The sequence below is a fragment of the Natator depressus genome, chromosome 27, assembly GCF_965152275.1.
Source record: "Natator depressus isolate rNatDep1 chromosome 27, rNatDep2.hap1, whole genome shotgun sequence".
Lineage (NCBI taxonomy): Eukaryota > Metazoa > Chordata > Testudines > Cheloniidae > Natator > Natator depressus.
The window spans coordinates 6411295-6426550 of NC_134260.1; the positions used below are offsets into that span (position 1 = coordinate 6411295).

The 15256-nt window shown below is 51.6% G+C and overlaps 1 protein-coding gene across 1 annotated transcript in view; it reads left to right on the forward strand.

Moving 5' to 3' along the window:
• The window catches only part of MRC2 (mannose receptor C-type 2), a 96483-nt gene that overhangs the window by 40240 nt on the left and 40987 nt on the right, over positions 1-15256 (forward strand). The window contains exons 5-9 of the mRNA XM_074940687.1: positions 1633-1746; positions 3301-3444; positions 9433-9621; positions 11660-11814; positions 12780-12890. Coding sequence (XP_074796788.1) covers positions 1633-1746; positions 3301-3444; positions 9433-9621; positions 11660-11814; positions 12780-12890 — 713 coding nt within the window. The remainder of the gene's footprint in view (positions 1-1632; positions 1747-3300; positions 3445-9432; positions 9622-11659; positions 11815-12779; positions 12891-15256) is intronic.

Here is a 15256-nt window from a genome sequence, read left to right on the forward strand (position 1 = left end):
GTGCTGGCTGCCGGGCCGTTCAGCAGTGATGTCCCTGGCCTCTTGACACTACAGCTGCTTCAGCACCCTCTCCTGGAACACGTCCTCGTGCGCTCACCATAGCGTCACTGTGCTCGTTAGCCTCCAGCTTGCTGCAAAACGCTGTAAGGCAAATCAGCTCGTCTGCAGGGCTGGACTAGGTTTTTCTGGGTTCTCACTGCTCTGAGTGGGGTGGTGCCCCCAGGCCGAGCAGGGGCTGGCCGTGCGGATGTGCCGTAGCACGATGGTTGCTCTAAGAACGGGGTGGGAGTGGTGCGCTGGACTCGGATGCTTTGGGAAACATGAATGGAAGGTGCTGTATAAACCTGCCATTGAGCTGTTGGCTAGCGCTGCCCTGGGCTCTTCTCGGAAGTCTTCCATAGCGCACTAACATGGGCAGCGGGTAAACGCACTGTTGGGGGAGGCTAGCCCTTGCCCCTCTGCCTGAGGTCCTGCCCTGCCCCTTCCGCTCTCCCTCCCCCACCAGAGCCCGGAGCGCGCGCGCACACACCCCGTGGCCACTGCCCCCCCATGCACACCAAGCGTGCCGGGTGGACAGCACGGTCCCAGCACCAGACATTTGGGAGGCAGGGCATGGCCCCGGCCCCAGCCCCCCCAGTCCTGGGCCTTGTGTGCACCAGCCCCTGCCTGCCTGCCCCAGCCTCTTGGCCACAGAAGAGCAGAAAGGGAACTGGAAGCAGGCAGGAGGGGATCTGGGGGCAGAATGTGGCCTTCCCCTGCCTATGCTACCTGTCGCCCATGCTCACTAACCTCAATATTAACCCCCTTCCGAGAGTGAGTGGGTGGGTCCTTACAAGGGGGACCCTTTAGAGACCTGTGGGTGTGGCAGGACGCGTCTGTAGCCTGGAACTTGACAGAGAGCAGTTTGTGCAGCTGGAGAACCTGCCAAGGTGGGTACGCCTGTTCGCTTAACGAGGTGTGTGGCGGCCTCGAGAGGTGCATGGGTGTTTAGCCAACCACATCAAGGTGAGGCCGGGCAGGTTCCCTGGAGGGTCTGTGTGACCCAGCAAGATGGCAGCTTGCTGCCCGGATTTAGGGATATGCCCCTTTATCCTATCGGAGTGACTGACACCCTTTGAGCAGCTTCTGCCCGCAGCTGTGCATGTGTCCCTCCTGCTGCAGTCCGTGTGGGGGAGGCGATGCGCACACAGCCGTGGCAGGCTGCAGCCGTGCAGTTAATGCGTGGGCCGTTGCTGTTGTATCGCCTACGCGTGTGGGTGGCTACGTGGAAGAGGCCGTTGGCGTCGTCAGCGCTCTGAGCAGGGAAGAAGCGCGAGTGATGTTTTTAGGGACAGGTTCTGGATCGGCAGCCTGGGTAGTAGCAGGAGGACAGGTTTCACCCACACGGTCGTCAGGCTGACGGGGGAGCTCGGTCTCTTTGGCGCCTGTGGTCTTTGTCGTCTCTTCTACCCACCGACGAGAGGGGCAAGCGGCCCCGGGTGCAGTGGCAGCTTGTGTGCCAGGGACCCGGGCCTGGAAGGAGCCATGTTTGTCGAAGTTGATGCTGGGGGCCCGCTAGTCTAGAGCTGCTTTACTTGTGAGGCCTTCCCAGAACAGGAGGTGTCTGACACCATCATCCTCTCTCTGTCCCAGGGCTGCTGACGGGCTACAGCTCCACCCTCTGGATTGGGCTCAATGATCTGGATATGAACGGGGGCTGGCAGTGGTCAGACAACTCGCCCCTGAAGTACCTCAACTGGGAGAGTGGTACGTATGGCTGAGGGGTATTTAAAGGGTGATGCAGGTGGGGAGCAGGATCCTGCAGTGGGGTGGGGTCCTGGCGAACTCAAAGCAGGAGGGAGACAAAGGCAGGTGTAGATGCTGTCCATGGGCAGCATGGCAGAGGAGGGAGGGGTGTAGAGACCCTCTGTTGTGTTATTGTGCAAATCCCAGCATCCTGCCCCAGAAGGCGAAGGAGAGATGGGCCAGGCGGCCGCAGGATTTAATAGGCAGGCTCATTCGCTGGCACATATGTGCCAGCAGCACTTTGCCGTATGTGGAATTACCTCACTTCTCTCTGCTCTACGTGATGCGTGGGGACTGAGAGGAAACGGGAGACATCGGTGCCGTGCAGGGGACCAGGTCTCAGGGCTGCTGGGTGCCAGGGAGCTGCGTGCCTGGGCCAGGAGCTGCCATGGATTTGGGTGCCACTTGACACCAGAGAAGTGTGGGCCATGTGCTGTGGTGAGACTCCCTGATTCCATGGAACTCCACGCCACATGAAACCTGATGCTGAAGGTGAACATTCACACTGCAATATTCCTGGGGTGAAATCCTGGCTCCATTGACTTCAGTGGGAGTTTTACCATCGAGTGCAGTGGGCTCAGGATTTCCCCCGAGTGCCATAAAGGGGGGGAAAAGATTCTAGAAAATTAATATCTTAAAAATTAATTTAATCTAATCTGGGACCACAAATACCAAAATGCTTTAATTGTAATGCTATGGTTATTGCATGGCAGGGCAGAGTAAAGGCAGCGTGGGTGCCCTAAGTGTATTTCCATATCTCACCGTGTTTGGATTTCTCTGAAACATAACTTTAACTCTGAATTTCCTGGGCTCACAAGGCTTGGTTTGAGGATAATTCCAGCATCCCTGTAATGATCTTTACCCCTAAATTACTGATACAGACTCTCAGCCGAAACTCCATCGTGATGTAACTTCTTGCCGTGGAATATAAAATAATGAATGGTCCTGTATAATAGAGGCCAGCTGTCTGCTCCTGTTTACCGCATTCCATGAGACAAGCCCTCGGGGACATGCAATTAATTTTAAAGGCAACATCTTAAAGTCACTCCTTCCTTTTCTCTGCCTGTATTTAACCTGTGGAAGGATGTTATTGGGGGAGGTAGTGTAGGGGGCTGGATTTTCAATACTGACTTCAGAAAATCAGACCCTAGTAAGTTTTAGGGTTACATATTTACCTGAATAAGAATAGCACCTGCCGGGACACTAGCTGAGGTTTTAAAGGCCCCAGGCTCTTATGCTTCAAGGCATAAGCTGATTACCAGTTTAGGGGTCAGAAAGAAATTTCCCCTGCTGTATAGCATTGCTCCAAAAGCAGTATGATAGGGTTTTACTCCTTTTTTTTTTTTTTTTTTTTTAAAAAGCATCTGGCAGTGTCCACTGAATGGACCATGCTTCTCTGCTATGGTTTCTGTTTGAACTCCTCTGTATTCATCCAGGGGATGGGCTCTAATGCTTGTATTTTCCCTACCGTTCTTCCTCCCTTCTCGCCCCCCACCCCCAAATTCCTGCTTGTAGACCAGCCTGACAATCCCAGCGAAGAAAACTGTGGGGTGATCCGGACAGAGTCCTCGGGGGGCTGGCAGAACAGGGACTGCAGCATCGCACTGCCTTATGTGTGCAAGAAGAAACCCAATGCCACCTCCGATCCGTTCACGACAGGTGAGCTGGAGAGGCTGCCAGCACTGCAGTGCTCCAAGGCAACACTTGTATGCAGAGATCTCTCCTCTTCCCCCCGCCCCCTGCTTTTCTGTTTCTTTAATAACAAAACAACCACCCTGGGCGCACTCTGCACAGGTGTCCGTACTGGTTGGTTTGTTTTTTAAAAAAGGAAAAAAGAATGTGAGGGTGCTCAGCACCTCTGGGTACGAGACCCTAAGATCCTAGGCCTGGATGGGGCCTGATTCTGCACCGCCTTGTACCTCTGGTTGGGTCCAGTCTCTCGCCCACACTTCCCTTCCCAGGGTCGCTTACTGAGAACCCTAAGTACAGAATTGCGTCTATCACTGCGGCTTGTGTTTTTCTTCCTGTGATGAGGGATGAGCAATCCCCTCCTGCAGAGGGAACAAGAACTGCCCCAGTAGCCAGTGGGAACCTTTGCCCATCACACAAACCAGACAGCTCTCTTAAGTTGCCAAACTGGTTTCTTTTGATTATTTCCCACCTCTCCCGCAGCCTCTGCCCTTCCAGTTGGGATATATTAAAATATCGCATGGTTTTGCCCCCATTTGGAATCGCTCTGTGCAGGTGTCCAGTGACGACCCATGGTGCAAAGCGGTGGTGCATCCGCCCCATCCCTTCATAAGACCTTAGGGCCTGACACTAAGAAGGGCTGAACCCCACAGCTCCCATTTAAATGACTGGAGTTTGAGGGTGCTGATCACCTTACAGGTTCAGCTTGTTTCACTGTGGGTACAGTACGTGGGGAAAGCTGCCAGAATGCAAATGCGCGCCATAGAAACGCTACTCATTTCCTCTCCTTCCTCCAGGCCCCTTTCATCTCCGCAGCCTTATGTCTGCAAGGTGGTGATTACACATCCCAGGTGTGTTTGGCCTCCTACCTTTCAGCCACACAAGAAGAGAACTGACTCCCCCCAGAGCGGTACAGCCTAGAGACACTCGGTGCAATTATGAAATGGAAATTAGAAGAGGCAAAATGGGAGCTTTAATCATGTTCCAGGGGGAGGAGGGGGCATTATCGCTCTGGGTGTGACATTACTGCTGTCCAATCAGAAGGCTTCTTTGGTGTCTGGCACTCTAAATCATTGAACAAATTCCTCTGCTTTGTAGCTGATGGTTATCTTGAGTGACTCAGTTCTCAGCTCCATGTGGGTCAGGTCTCCCAGCTGCTCAGCACTTCTCCACCTTACGATGAGTACAAAGCATTCTCCAGGCTGCTGACCTGCCCCCTGAGCAGGCATGCCGAGATGTGTGCCAAGCTAGCTGCTTGATCTGTCACTGCTTTCCTACAGCTCGCACTAAGGCTGCTTTGTAACAAACATGAAATATATTGCACATCTAATGCCAGTGTCTGACTGACAACCTTCTAGCTGGTAGTGCTGTGTCAGAAATAATAAACCAGACAATGCACCATGCTGTGTCTGGCTCTTCTCTTCACGCTCAATTTTCTATGTTTTATTCATCTGGTGGGTGGTTGTTTTTTTTCCCCTTCAGTAAATCTCTGTTTTCACAAGCGATTTTTTTTTTTCTTACTAGCGTGGCCTTTCTCTGCCTGTTTCTGATGGGGCTGTCAACATGTTGCTGCTGTTTTATTACTATTTTAATAATTCTGTTTGAATTGTGATAGCCCCAGGAGTCCCAGTCCTGGACAAGGACCTCAGTGCGCTAGGTGCTGTACAAACACAGAGCAACCGAAGTTATGTGACAAGGCTGATTGCATGAACTGCCACCACCACCATGTGGACATCCATCCACTGAGAACTTGATTGCGGCCCACCGTGCGCATTGCATATACGTAGAGCCCTACCAAATTCATGGCCGTGAAAAATGCATCATGGACCGTGAAATCTGGTCTCCCCCTTGAAATCTGGCTATTGTAGGGGGGCCACGGTATTGCCACCCTTCCGTCTGCACTGCTGCTGGCAACAGCACTGCCTTCAGAGCTGGGTTCCTGCCCAGCAGCTGCCCCAGTCCGGCCGCCCAGCCCTGAGGGCAGCGCAGAAGTAAGGGTGGCAACACCACGATGCTCCCTACAATAGCCTTGCGACTCTCCCCCACCCCCGACCCTTTTTTTGCGTCGGGACCCCCATGTTTAGAACACTGTGAAATTAAAGATTTAAATATCTCAAACCATAAAATTCCAGATTTTTCTGTAAATGCTATGACCACGACATTTACCAAAATGGACTGTGAATTTGATAGGGCCCTACGTATAGTCCAGCAAAAAGCTGCCACGTGGCTGTAGCTTTCAGTCGCTACTGTCATGCAGGCTGTGAGCTGGACTGACTGATTTGCACACCCGTGGTGGGGGTAGGAAAACGGGGTCTAAGAAGGTAGAACCTCAGCGCTCTTCTCAAACTACAGGAAGACCCCATGAAAATGTTGTGAAGTCAGTTGATCCAGGAGCTGGTGTAAAGATGCCAGATGGGGGTGGGGCAGCCCCAGGGGAATTCATGGAGCACTCCGATGGGGAGGATGGCAGTGGGGCCCGCAGAGTGGGGAAGAGGGAATTGCTGAGAGCGTGCTAGTTGGAGATGGAATCTGGCCGTCGCTGGGGGAACAGTGATCCGTGTGATTCCCCTTCCCATCCCTCAACAGCGGAACCACAGGGCTCATAGAATCATAGAATATCAGGGTTGGAAGGGACCTCAGGAGGTCATCTAGTCCAACCCCCTGCTCAGAGCAGGACCAATCCCCAGCTAAATCATCCCAGCCAGGGCTTTGTCAAGCCTGACCTTAAAAACTTCTAAGGAAGGAGATTCTACCACCTCCCTAGGTAACACATTCCAGTGTTTCACCACCCTCCTAGTGAAAAAGTTTTTCCTAATATCCAACCTAAACCTCCCCCACTCCAACTTGAGACCATTACTTCTCGTTCTGTCATCTGCTACCACTGAGAACAGTCTAGATCCATCCTCTTTGGAACCCCTTTTCAGGTAGTTGAAAGCAGCTATCAAATCCCCCCTCATTCTTCTCTTCTGTAGACTAAACAATCCCAGTTCCCTCAGCCTCTCCTCATAACTCATGTGTTCCAGTCCTCTAATCATTTTTGTTGCCCTCCGCTGGACGTTTTCCAGTTTTTCCACATCCTTGTAGTGTGGGGCCCAAAACTGGACACAGTACTCCAGATGAGGCCTCACCAATGTCAAATAGAGGAGAACGATCACGTCCCTCGATCTGCTGGCAATGCCCCTACTTACGCATCCCAAAATGCCAAATTGGCCTTCTTGGCAACAAGGGCACACTGTTGACTCATATCCAGCTTCTCGTCCACTGTAACCCTTAGGTCCTTTTCTGCAGAACTGTTGCCTAGCCATTCGGTCCCTAGTCTGTAGCGGTGCATGGGATTCTTCCGTCCTAAGTGCAGGACTCTGCACTTGTCCTTGTTGAACCTCATCAGATTTCTTTTGGCCCAATCCTCTAATTTGTCTAGGTCCCTCTGTATCCTATCCCTACCCTCCAGCGTATCTACTTCTCCTCCCAGTTTAGTGTCATCTGCAACTTGCTTAGGGTGCAATCCACGCCATCCTCCAGATCATTAATGAAGTTATTGAACAAAACCGGCCCGAGGACCGACCCTTGGGGCACTCCACTTGATACCGGCTGCCAACTAGACATGGAGCCATTGATCACTACCCGTTGAGCCCGACAATCTAGCCAACTTTCTATCCACCTTATAGTCCATTCATCCAGCCCATACTTCTTTAACTTGCTGGCAAGAATACTGTGGGAGACCGTGTCAAAAGCTTTGCTAAAGTCAAGGAACAACACGTCCACTGCTTTCCCCTCATTCACAGAGCCAGTTATCTCGTCATAGAAGACAATTAGATTAGTCAGGCATGACTTGCCCTTGGTGAATCCATGCTGACTGTTCCTGATCACTTTCCTCTCCTCGAAGTGCTTCAGAATTGATTCCTTGAGGACCTGCTCCATGATTTTTCCAGGGACTGAGGTGAGGCTGACTGGCCTGTAGTTCCCAGGATCCTCCTCCTTCCCTTTTTTAAAGATGGGCACTACATTAGCCTTTTTCCAGTTGTCCGGGACCTCCCCCAATTGCCATGAGTTTTCAAAGATAATGGCCAATGGCTCTGCAATCCCATCCACCAACTCCTTTAGCACTCTCGGATGCAGCGCATCCGGCCCCATGGACTTGTGCTCTTCCAGCTTTTCTAAATAGTCCCGAACCACTTCTTTCTCCACAGAGGGCTGGTCACCTCCTCCCCATGCTGTGCTGCCCAGTGCAGTAGTCTGGGAGCTGGCCTTGTTCGTGAAGACAGAGGCAAAAAAAGCATTGAGTACATTAGCTTTTTCCACATCCTCTGTCACTAGGTTGCCTCCCTCATTCAGGAAGGGGCCCACATTTTCCTTGACTTTCTTCTTGTTGCTAACATACCTGAAGAAACCCTTCTTGTTACTCTTAACATCTCTTGCTAGCTGCACCTCCAGGTGTGATTTGGCCTTCCTGATTTCACTCCTGCATGCCCGAGCAACATTTTTATACTCTTCCCTGGTCATTTGTCCAATCTTCCACTTCTTGTAAGCTTCTTTTTTGTGTTCAAGATCAGCAAGGATTTCACTGTTAAGCCAAGCTGGTCGCCTGCCATATTTACTATTCTTTCTACACATCGGGATGGTTTGTCCCTGTAACCTCAATAAGGATTCTTTAAAATACAGCCAGCTCTCCTGGACTCCTTTCCCCCTCATGTTATTCTCCCAGAGGATCCTGCCCATCAGTTCCCTGAGGGAGTCAAAGTCTGCTTTTCTGAAGTCCAGGGTCCGTATTCTGCTGCTCTCCTTTCTTCCCTGTGTCAGGATCCTGAACTTGACCATATCATGGTCACTGCCTCCCAGGTTCCCATCCACTTTTGCTTCCCCTACTAATTCTTCCCGGTTTGTGAGCAGCAGGTCAAGATTGTCCCCTACGCTTTCCAAAAATTTCCTGGATTGTCTGTGCACCGCTGTATTGCTCTCCCAGCAGATATCAGGGTGATTGAAGTCTCCCATGAGAACCAGGGCCTGTGATCTAGTAACTTCCGTGAGTTGCCAGAAGAAAGCCTTGTCCACCTCATCCCCCTGCTCTGGTGGTCTATAGCAGACTCACACCATGACATCACCCTTGTTGCTCACACTTCTAAACTTAATCCAGAGTCTCTCAGGTTTTTCTGCAGTTTCATATCGGAGCTCTGAGCAGTCATACTGCTCCCTTACATACAGTGCAACTCCCCCACCTTTTCTGCCCTGCCTGTCCTTCCTGAACAGTTTATATCCATCCATGACAGTACTCCAGTCCTGTGAGTTATCCCACCAAGTCTCTGTTATTCCAGTCACATCATAATTCCTTGACTGTGCTAGGACTTCCAGTTCTCCTTGCTTGTTTCCCAGGTTTCTTGCATTTGTGTACAGGCACTTGAGATAACTCACTAATTGTCCCTCTTTCTCAGTATAAGGCAAGAGCCCTCCCCACTCGCACGCTCCTGCTCGTGCTTCCTCCCGGTATCCCACTTCCCCACTTACCTCAGGGCTTTGTTCTCCTTCCCCCGGTGAACCTAGTTTAAAGCCCTCCTCACTAGGTTAGCCAGCCTGCTTGCAAAGATGCTCTTCCCTCTGTTCGTTAGGTGGAGCCCGCCTCTGCCTAGCACTCCTCCTTCTTGGAACACCATCCCATGGTCAAAGAATCCAGAGCCTTCTCTCCGACACTACCTGCGTAGCCAATCGTTGACTTCCATGATTCGATGGTCTCTACCCCGGCCTTTTTCTTCCACGGGGAGGATGGATGAGAACACCACTCAGTAACTCAGCTCTGGTGTATTTCCAGACCCTCCTGCTGCTTGGGGGCTCTGCTGCTCCTAACACAGGCCCTGCACTCACGTGGCTGGATGCCACCAGCACCATGGAGGGGAACGGGCTTAGAAGGGGCAGTGTGGGGAGTTAGCGAAAGGCTCTTTAGCAGTCTGCTCTGGGTCCCTGCAGACTCCTGGTCAGAGGTGAAGGTTGATTGTGAACCTACCTGGCAGCCCTTCCAGTCCAGCTGCTACCGGCTGGTTGGCGAGAAGAAGAGCTGGCAAGACGCGAAGAAGGTCTGCTTGCGTGGCGGCGGGGACCTGGTGAGCATCCACACGCTCTCCGAGCTGGAGTTTGTCACCAAGCAGATCAAGCAAGGTAAGGGTTAAAGCAGGTTTGCGCACTTGCCACCTGGGGACATGCTAGGGACCCGGGTCAGAGCTGCGGATCGGCTTGTTTGGAATGTGCGTGGCTGGGGGAGCCCATATCTTCACTGGCATGGTACCTACAGGCACATGGTTCGGTGCTGCACATATATGTTCATATTGACCTTTACATGTATGTATTCAGGGGGGATATCTACCAAAGGTACTTATAGAGCCCCCATGACTAGCAGCTGAGCCCCTCACACTCTAATGCATTCATCCTCCCAACACCCCAGTGAGGCAGGGGAGGGCTATTCACCCCATTGCACAGATGGAGAACTGAGGCCCAGAGAGGCTAAATGACTTCTCCAAGGTCACACAGGGAGGCCATGGCCAGAGCAGGGATTTAAACCTGCATTTGCTGAGTGCCCTAACTACTGGACAGTCTTTCCTCTCTGTAATATACCTTGCACCATGAGTGGTCCCAGTGAGGCTACTAGTGGAGGAAGGTACTACTTGGAATGAGTAGAGGTATCCTGATCTGGTCCATACTAGGCTCTATTCCCGGCTCCAGTGCTGGCTCGTTGTGAGGCCATGGATAAATCCCTCCCACCACTTCAGTTTTCCTATCTGTGAAATGGGGTTATGGATACTTCTCTGACTCTGGGATAGTGAAGATAGTTAATTCAAATCTGTGAATGGGGTTGAGATCCGTAGATGGAAGGTGCTATCATCCCCTGATGTCTTGTGAATCTATCAGAGACCGCACAAGAAGCACTTAACATGTATGAAGTGTATCATTTATCTGCTAGGGCAATGGCTGGCATTTGATACATTCATCTCAGTAAGGAATAAAAAGGAGTGGCCCCATTCTGTTTGAGTCAATGCTGACCCAACGCCCCAGGAGGAAGGTGGCGAGCACTGTGCTTCTGGTGATGGCATTGTTTCCACGAGATGTAAAACTGAGGCTCTGGACCACTAGTGGTTATTAAAGATCTCCTGGCACTCTTTTAAGAATCAGGATGGCCCTGGCTGATTCCAAATTGGGTACCTGCGTAGAGAAAGATTCCCCCAACATATATATAGTTTTAGTGTACAAATCTTGCCTTAAATTTGCTGTGTAATAATGTTCCTGTGCACTGTTAAATGGCCGCCACGTTCCATCAAGAGGTGGCTGCTTTTCATGGAGTGCAGTGATACTATAACCTACCTCAGAGACGCATTTGTAAAGCACTTTCAGACCCTTCCCCACAAGAATAGACATGCAGAGTACTTATTCACTATTAGCCAAGGCAGGGCTTTTGAAAGTACGCTTCTTGTTGAGTACAAACTGGGTCCTATGTTCCAAGCCCAGGTCAATGGATCTACTCTAAAGATGAGTTTAATCCAGAGTTTTGAATCACCTTTGGCATGTCAGAATGTCCTGTTGCAGCCAAGTAACGCAGGGTATGTCTACCCCGCAAATAGGGGTGTGATTGCTGCGCAGGCAGGCATACTGGTGTTAGCTTTAATCTAGCTGGCATGGGTTACAATAGTAGAGGAGACTTGGGAGTACGCACAAAGGGGCCAAAATTAAGGTTGTATGGACAACCTTAATTCTGGCATGGCCTAACTTTTGAGTGTTTGACTTCGCTACCCTAATGTTCTTTTAATGAATTTGTCTTGTATGTAATATTATCATCATTGGCTTGGATTTTCAAAGGAGCCTAAAAGAACTTGGGATCTGGAAACTGGGCACTTAACTCCCTTGGATGTCTCAGAAATTCTGACCATTATTATTTATCTGTAACCCCTAAGAACCTCAGTTGAGGATCAGGGCCCCATGGCACTAGACGCTGTACAAACAGCTAACAAGGAAACTAGTCCCTGTCCCAGGCAGCTCACAGCCAACATGGCTTGTAATGTGCGAGAAGCTCATTTCGCCCCATGAATGCTCAGAGAGGGCATAGTTTTCTCTTAGTACCAAAGTGCTACTGTGCTTACATAGGGTGAGGCTCACCCCAGACACCCGAGCTGGACTCTGACCTGCTCTTCCCCTTTCTGCTTGGCAGATGTTGAGGAGCTCTGGATTGGCCTGAACGACCTCAAGCTGCAGATGAATTTTGAGTGGTCAGACGGGACGCCAGTGAGGTTCACGTACTGGCACCCCTTTGAGCCCAACAACTTCCGAGACAGCCTGGAGGACTGTGTGACCATCTGGGGACCGGTGAGGACTGATGGCGAAGGAGGAGCGGGATGGGATGTGGGACCTTTCCTACCCAATTCGCAGGGCTGAAATGGAGTAATTTGAGCTTGGCAGAATTCAATATATACATATTTTAAATCTCAACAGAGCTAGATGTTTATTTTTAAGTATTTTTACAGCTGTGGGAAATTACTTGGGGGTCAGACAATAATTATTTAATGACCGTAGATGTTGAAATTCAAAAAGTTAAGCTTTGTAACCATCAAAACACAAATTTTCAACCTCGCATGTCAAAATATACATTGTAAATAGCCTTACATCAAACCCTAGTAAGTTTCCAAGCAGCTTTTTTCTTACTTTGCCTATCTGTAAATTTCAGTTATTATGGATGGAAATAGTTTTTGGTTGGTTTGTGTGCGGTGAAATCAGCATTTACTGACGTTTACCGATCAAAATCTAATCCTGCCAAGCCTAGATTGATGGCATCCCTGGGTGTGAGCACTGTGCCAACAGTCCCAGAGACTGGCGCGCTTTGTGTCCATCGTAAGGGTGTGGCTCAGACAGCAGTGTGTCTCCAGTGTCCCCTAAACCTGACCACAAGGGTGGTCTCTGTGACCGACCCATTCCTTGCCTTCTCCTGCAGAGGCTGCTGACAAGGGGGCTGTTTCCGGTGGTGGTTGTAATGCGTGGTCAGTGATCCACTGAGAACTGGACCAAGTGCCACCAAACTCCTATCACACTGCCCTCCTAAACTGGATTTGAACCAACCAGAGGTTCTCTGCAAGATTAGACCCTGTAACAGGGGCAGATAAAAGGAAGAGGGGATCCACAATGAAGGTGTAATGTAGAGCAGCGTAGGAAGGAAGCACAGGGTCGGTGGGACTTACCCAAGCTTGCCACTGAAAATATCCCATCTTTGCTCCTTTGAGAGCTGCATTTGCTGTGATCGACCCTTTGCCTGACCTGCTCTGTGCCATCCTCTCCAGGAAGGGAGGTGGAATGACAGCCCGTGTAACCAGACGCTGCCCTCCATCTGTAAGAAGCCCGGCCGGGTGAGCCAGCGGGGAGAGGAGGAGGAGGACCACGGCTGCAGGAAGGTGAGGGGGCTGGGGGCCGGGCCGCCGTTAGCCTCGCTGAGGTCCAGGCACAAACTAAGGAGTAGGCCTCTACCAGCCCAAGCCCCACTGACCAGGGCTGAAGCCTGAGTCCCCTAGCATCGCCTCCTTCCCCCCAAGCCCCACAGTGTTGCTTATTTCCACTTTTAGAGACTGAATTACTGTAACAGTTGCATGACATTTACCCACAGTGACTCTGTAGATAGGATGTAAGTTCGCTTCATGGGGGCCCTTTGGTGTGGAGCCCCAGGCAGCTGGCCTGTTTGCTGCCCCGCTAATGCTGGCCCTGGCTGGGGGGCGAGGGGGCGGTGCTGCCAGAGGAAGGAATCCCATTTAGTACTTGAAGTACCAAGCCAAGGAGCTGTTGCTTGCTTCAGGTCAGGTAGTCTTAGAATGGAGCAGGCACCCTGCTTGCCCATGTCATCCCAAAGGACCCTTGGGCCCAGGCTGTGGGGGCGTATTTGAGCAGTCCTTTGCCAATGGTGATGTGTACATGCTTTGGAGGGATGGTGTCTCCATTTCTTATGACCAGGGAGGGACTTAGGAAACCCAAATGGGGCGGTGAAGGTCAGTGAAACACTGGGCCTCTCCCTTCGACCCCCGTGACTTTGGGACACAAAATCTAAACCCCTTGGTCATCAAGGTGAGACAAAGCTTCCTTCCTAGGCGTCCCACTGCTGCACTGCAGGATCTGTAGGCACAGCAGTGGGGCCATGGCATCTCGGCTCATTGCCCATGAGCCCTCCAGAGCCAGCAGCTTTCCTCAGCGCCTGAAGATGCAACTTGGAGGCAGACTTCGCTAGTGAGGTGTGTGCAGCTGCAAGCTACCTCCTGAGCTCTTTTAGCCCAGCCGCTGGTGTGGGGCTCAGCTTTGCACGGAGCTTTGCTGCAGACAGCTTGACTTCCTGTCTGACGGCAGGGGAGGGGTGTGGGAGAGCTGTAACCCTGACTTGTCTCTGATAGATCCAGCCCCAGGGACTGTCACCTGGCTGGCGGGTGGGGCCAAGTATGGGAATTGCAAAAGGGGGCTTTGAAGGAGAAGATTAAAGCTGAAGAAGGAGGAGTGAAGAATTAAAGAAAACCCCACCCTTCCCTCCTCCAAGCTCCTAGATCCGGGGATAGCGTGCTGAAGGCCTGTGGGGAGATGTCTCATGACAGCTGTGTGCTGTCCCTCGCTGTCCAGCTGTACTCGCTGTCGTAGTGTCCAGACGTGCATCCGCCCTTGCATCAGGCCAGCTGTGCAATGCCGAGATGCGTCTCCAGTCCAGCTGCATGCTGGCCCGGGTCTGATGGGACACAGCAGTACTGTTGATGTCTTCCACAGAGGGGGTAGTGGGGCTGTTTGCTGGCAGTCTTACCAGGGGGGAGGTGGAGCTGTGAAATACCAGGTGGTACAAGGTGACATGAATATATCCTGGATAGGGAGGAGCCCCGTGCCTCCTGCGAAAGGCTGAGCACCCTCTGCTCCCATCCACGAGAGCAGCTAACGTGAGCAGGGGGGGGAAGCAGGTTTGAGTCCAGCTGGATAAATCCCATCTTCCATCTGTTCCCTGTTAGTGTGGTTAACGTAAGACTGCGCCCCCCTGGTATTTTAGGGTGTGTGGGCCATAGAAAGGCTTTGATTAGCCCTGTCAAAGAAAGGGACCGGCAAACCAGTTGCAGTAAGACATGCATCCCCGCCCTCGTCCTGAAATTGGTCTGCTCCATTCACAGAAAGTCTGTTGAGGCATCTTGCCCAGCTTGGCAGCCCCAAGAGGATCTGAAAGCCAGGAGTTCTGGGTTTCAAGCAAGGAAAAAGCAGCTACTCAGGGCGACTGGAAGGTGCCTCCATTTGTCCCAGGGCATTGTACTTCTTTCCCCTCCACCGTTGCCCCTATGGGGTGGCAGTTTTGCCTAGTGGATAGCTCATCGGTCTGGGCTTTGGGAGACTAGGGGTCTATTCGTGGCTCTGCCACTGGCCTGCTGGGTGACTTTGGGCATGCCTCAGTTTCCCCACCTGTAATATAAGGATAATGTTATTGACCTCCTTTATAAAGGGCTTTGAGATCTACAGGTGAAAAGTGCTCTATAAGAGCGAGGTATAATTATATCGCACCCCTCCTCTCTCTTTCAGCACTCAGGCTGTTCTGCGACCCGACCTCATTGACTTGGGTCTCTGTACCAGCTGGCTGTGGCCATCCACCAGATCCCTTAGCATTTCCACTAGCTTCCGCTCATCCAGTTCTAGGCCCTTTAAGGGTTTGTAAATGGGTGTAAATCCTCATTTGTTCAGTGTTTGCAGGAAGGACAGAAGCTGGTCACACAGGGCTTGACTCACGCTGGCCCATGAGAGCTCTCCCGTTCCAGTC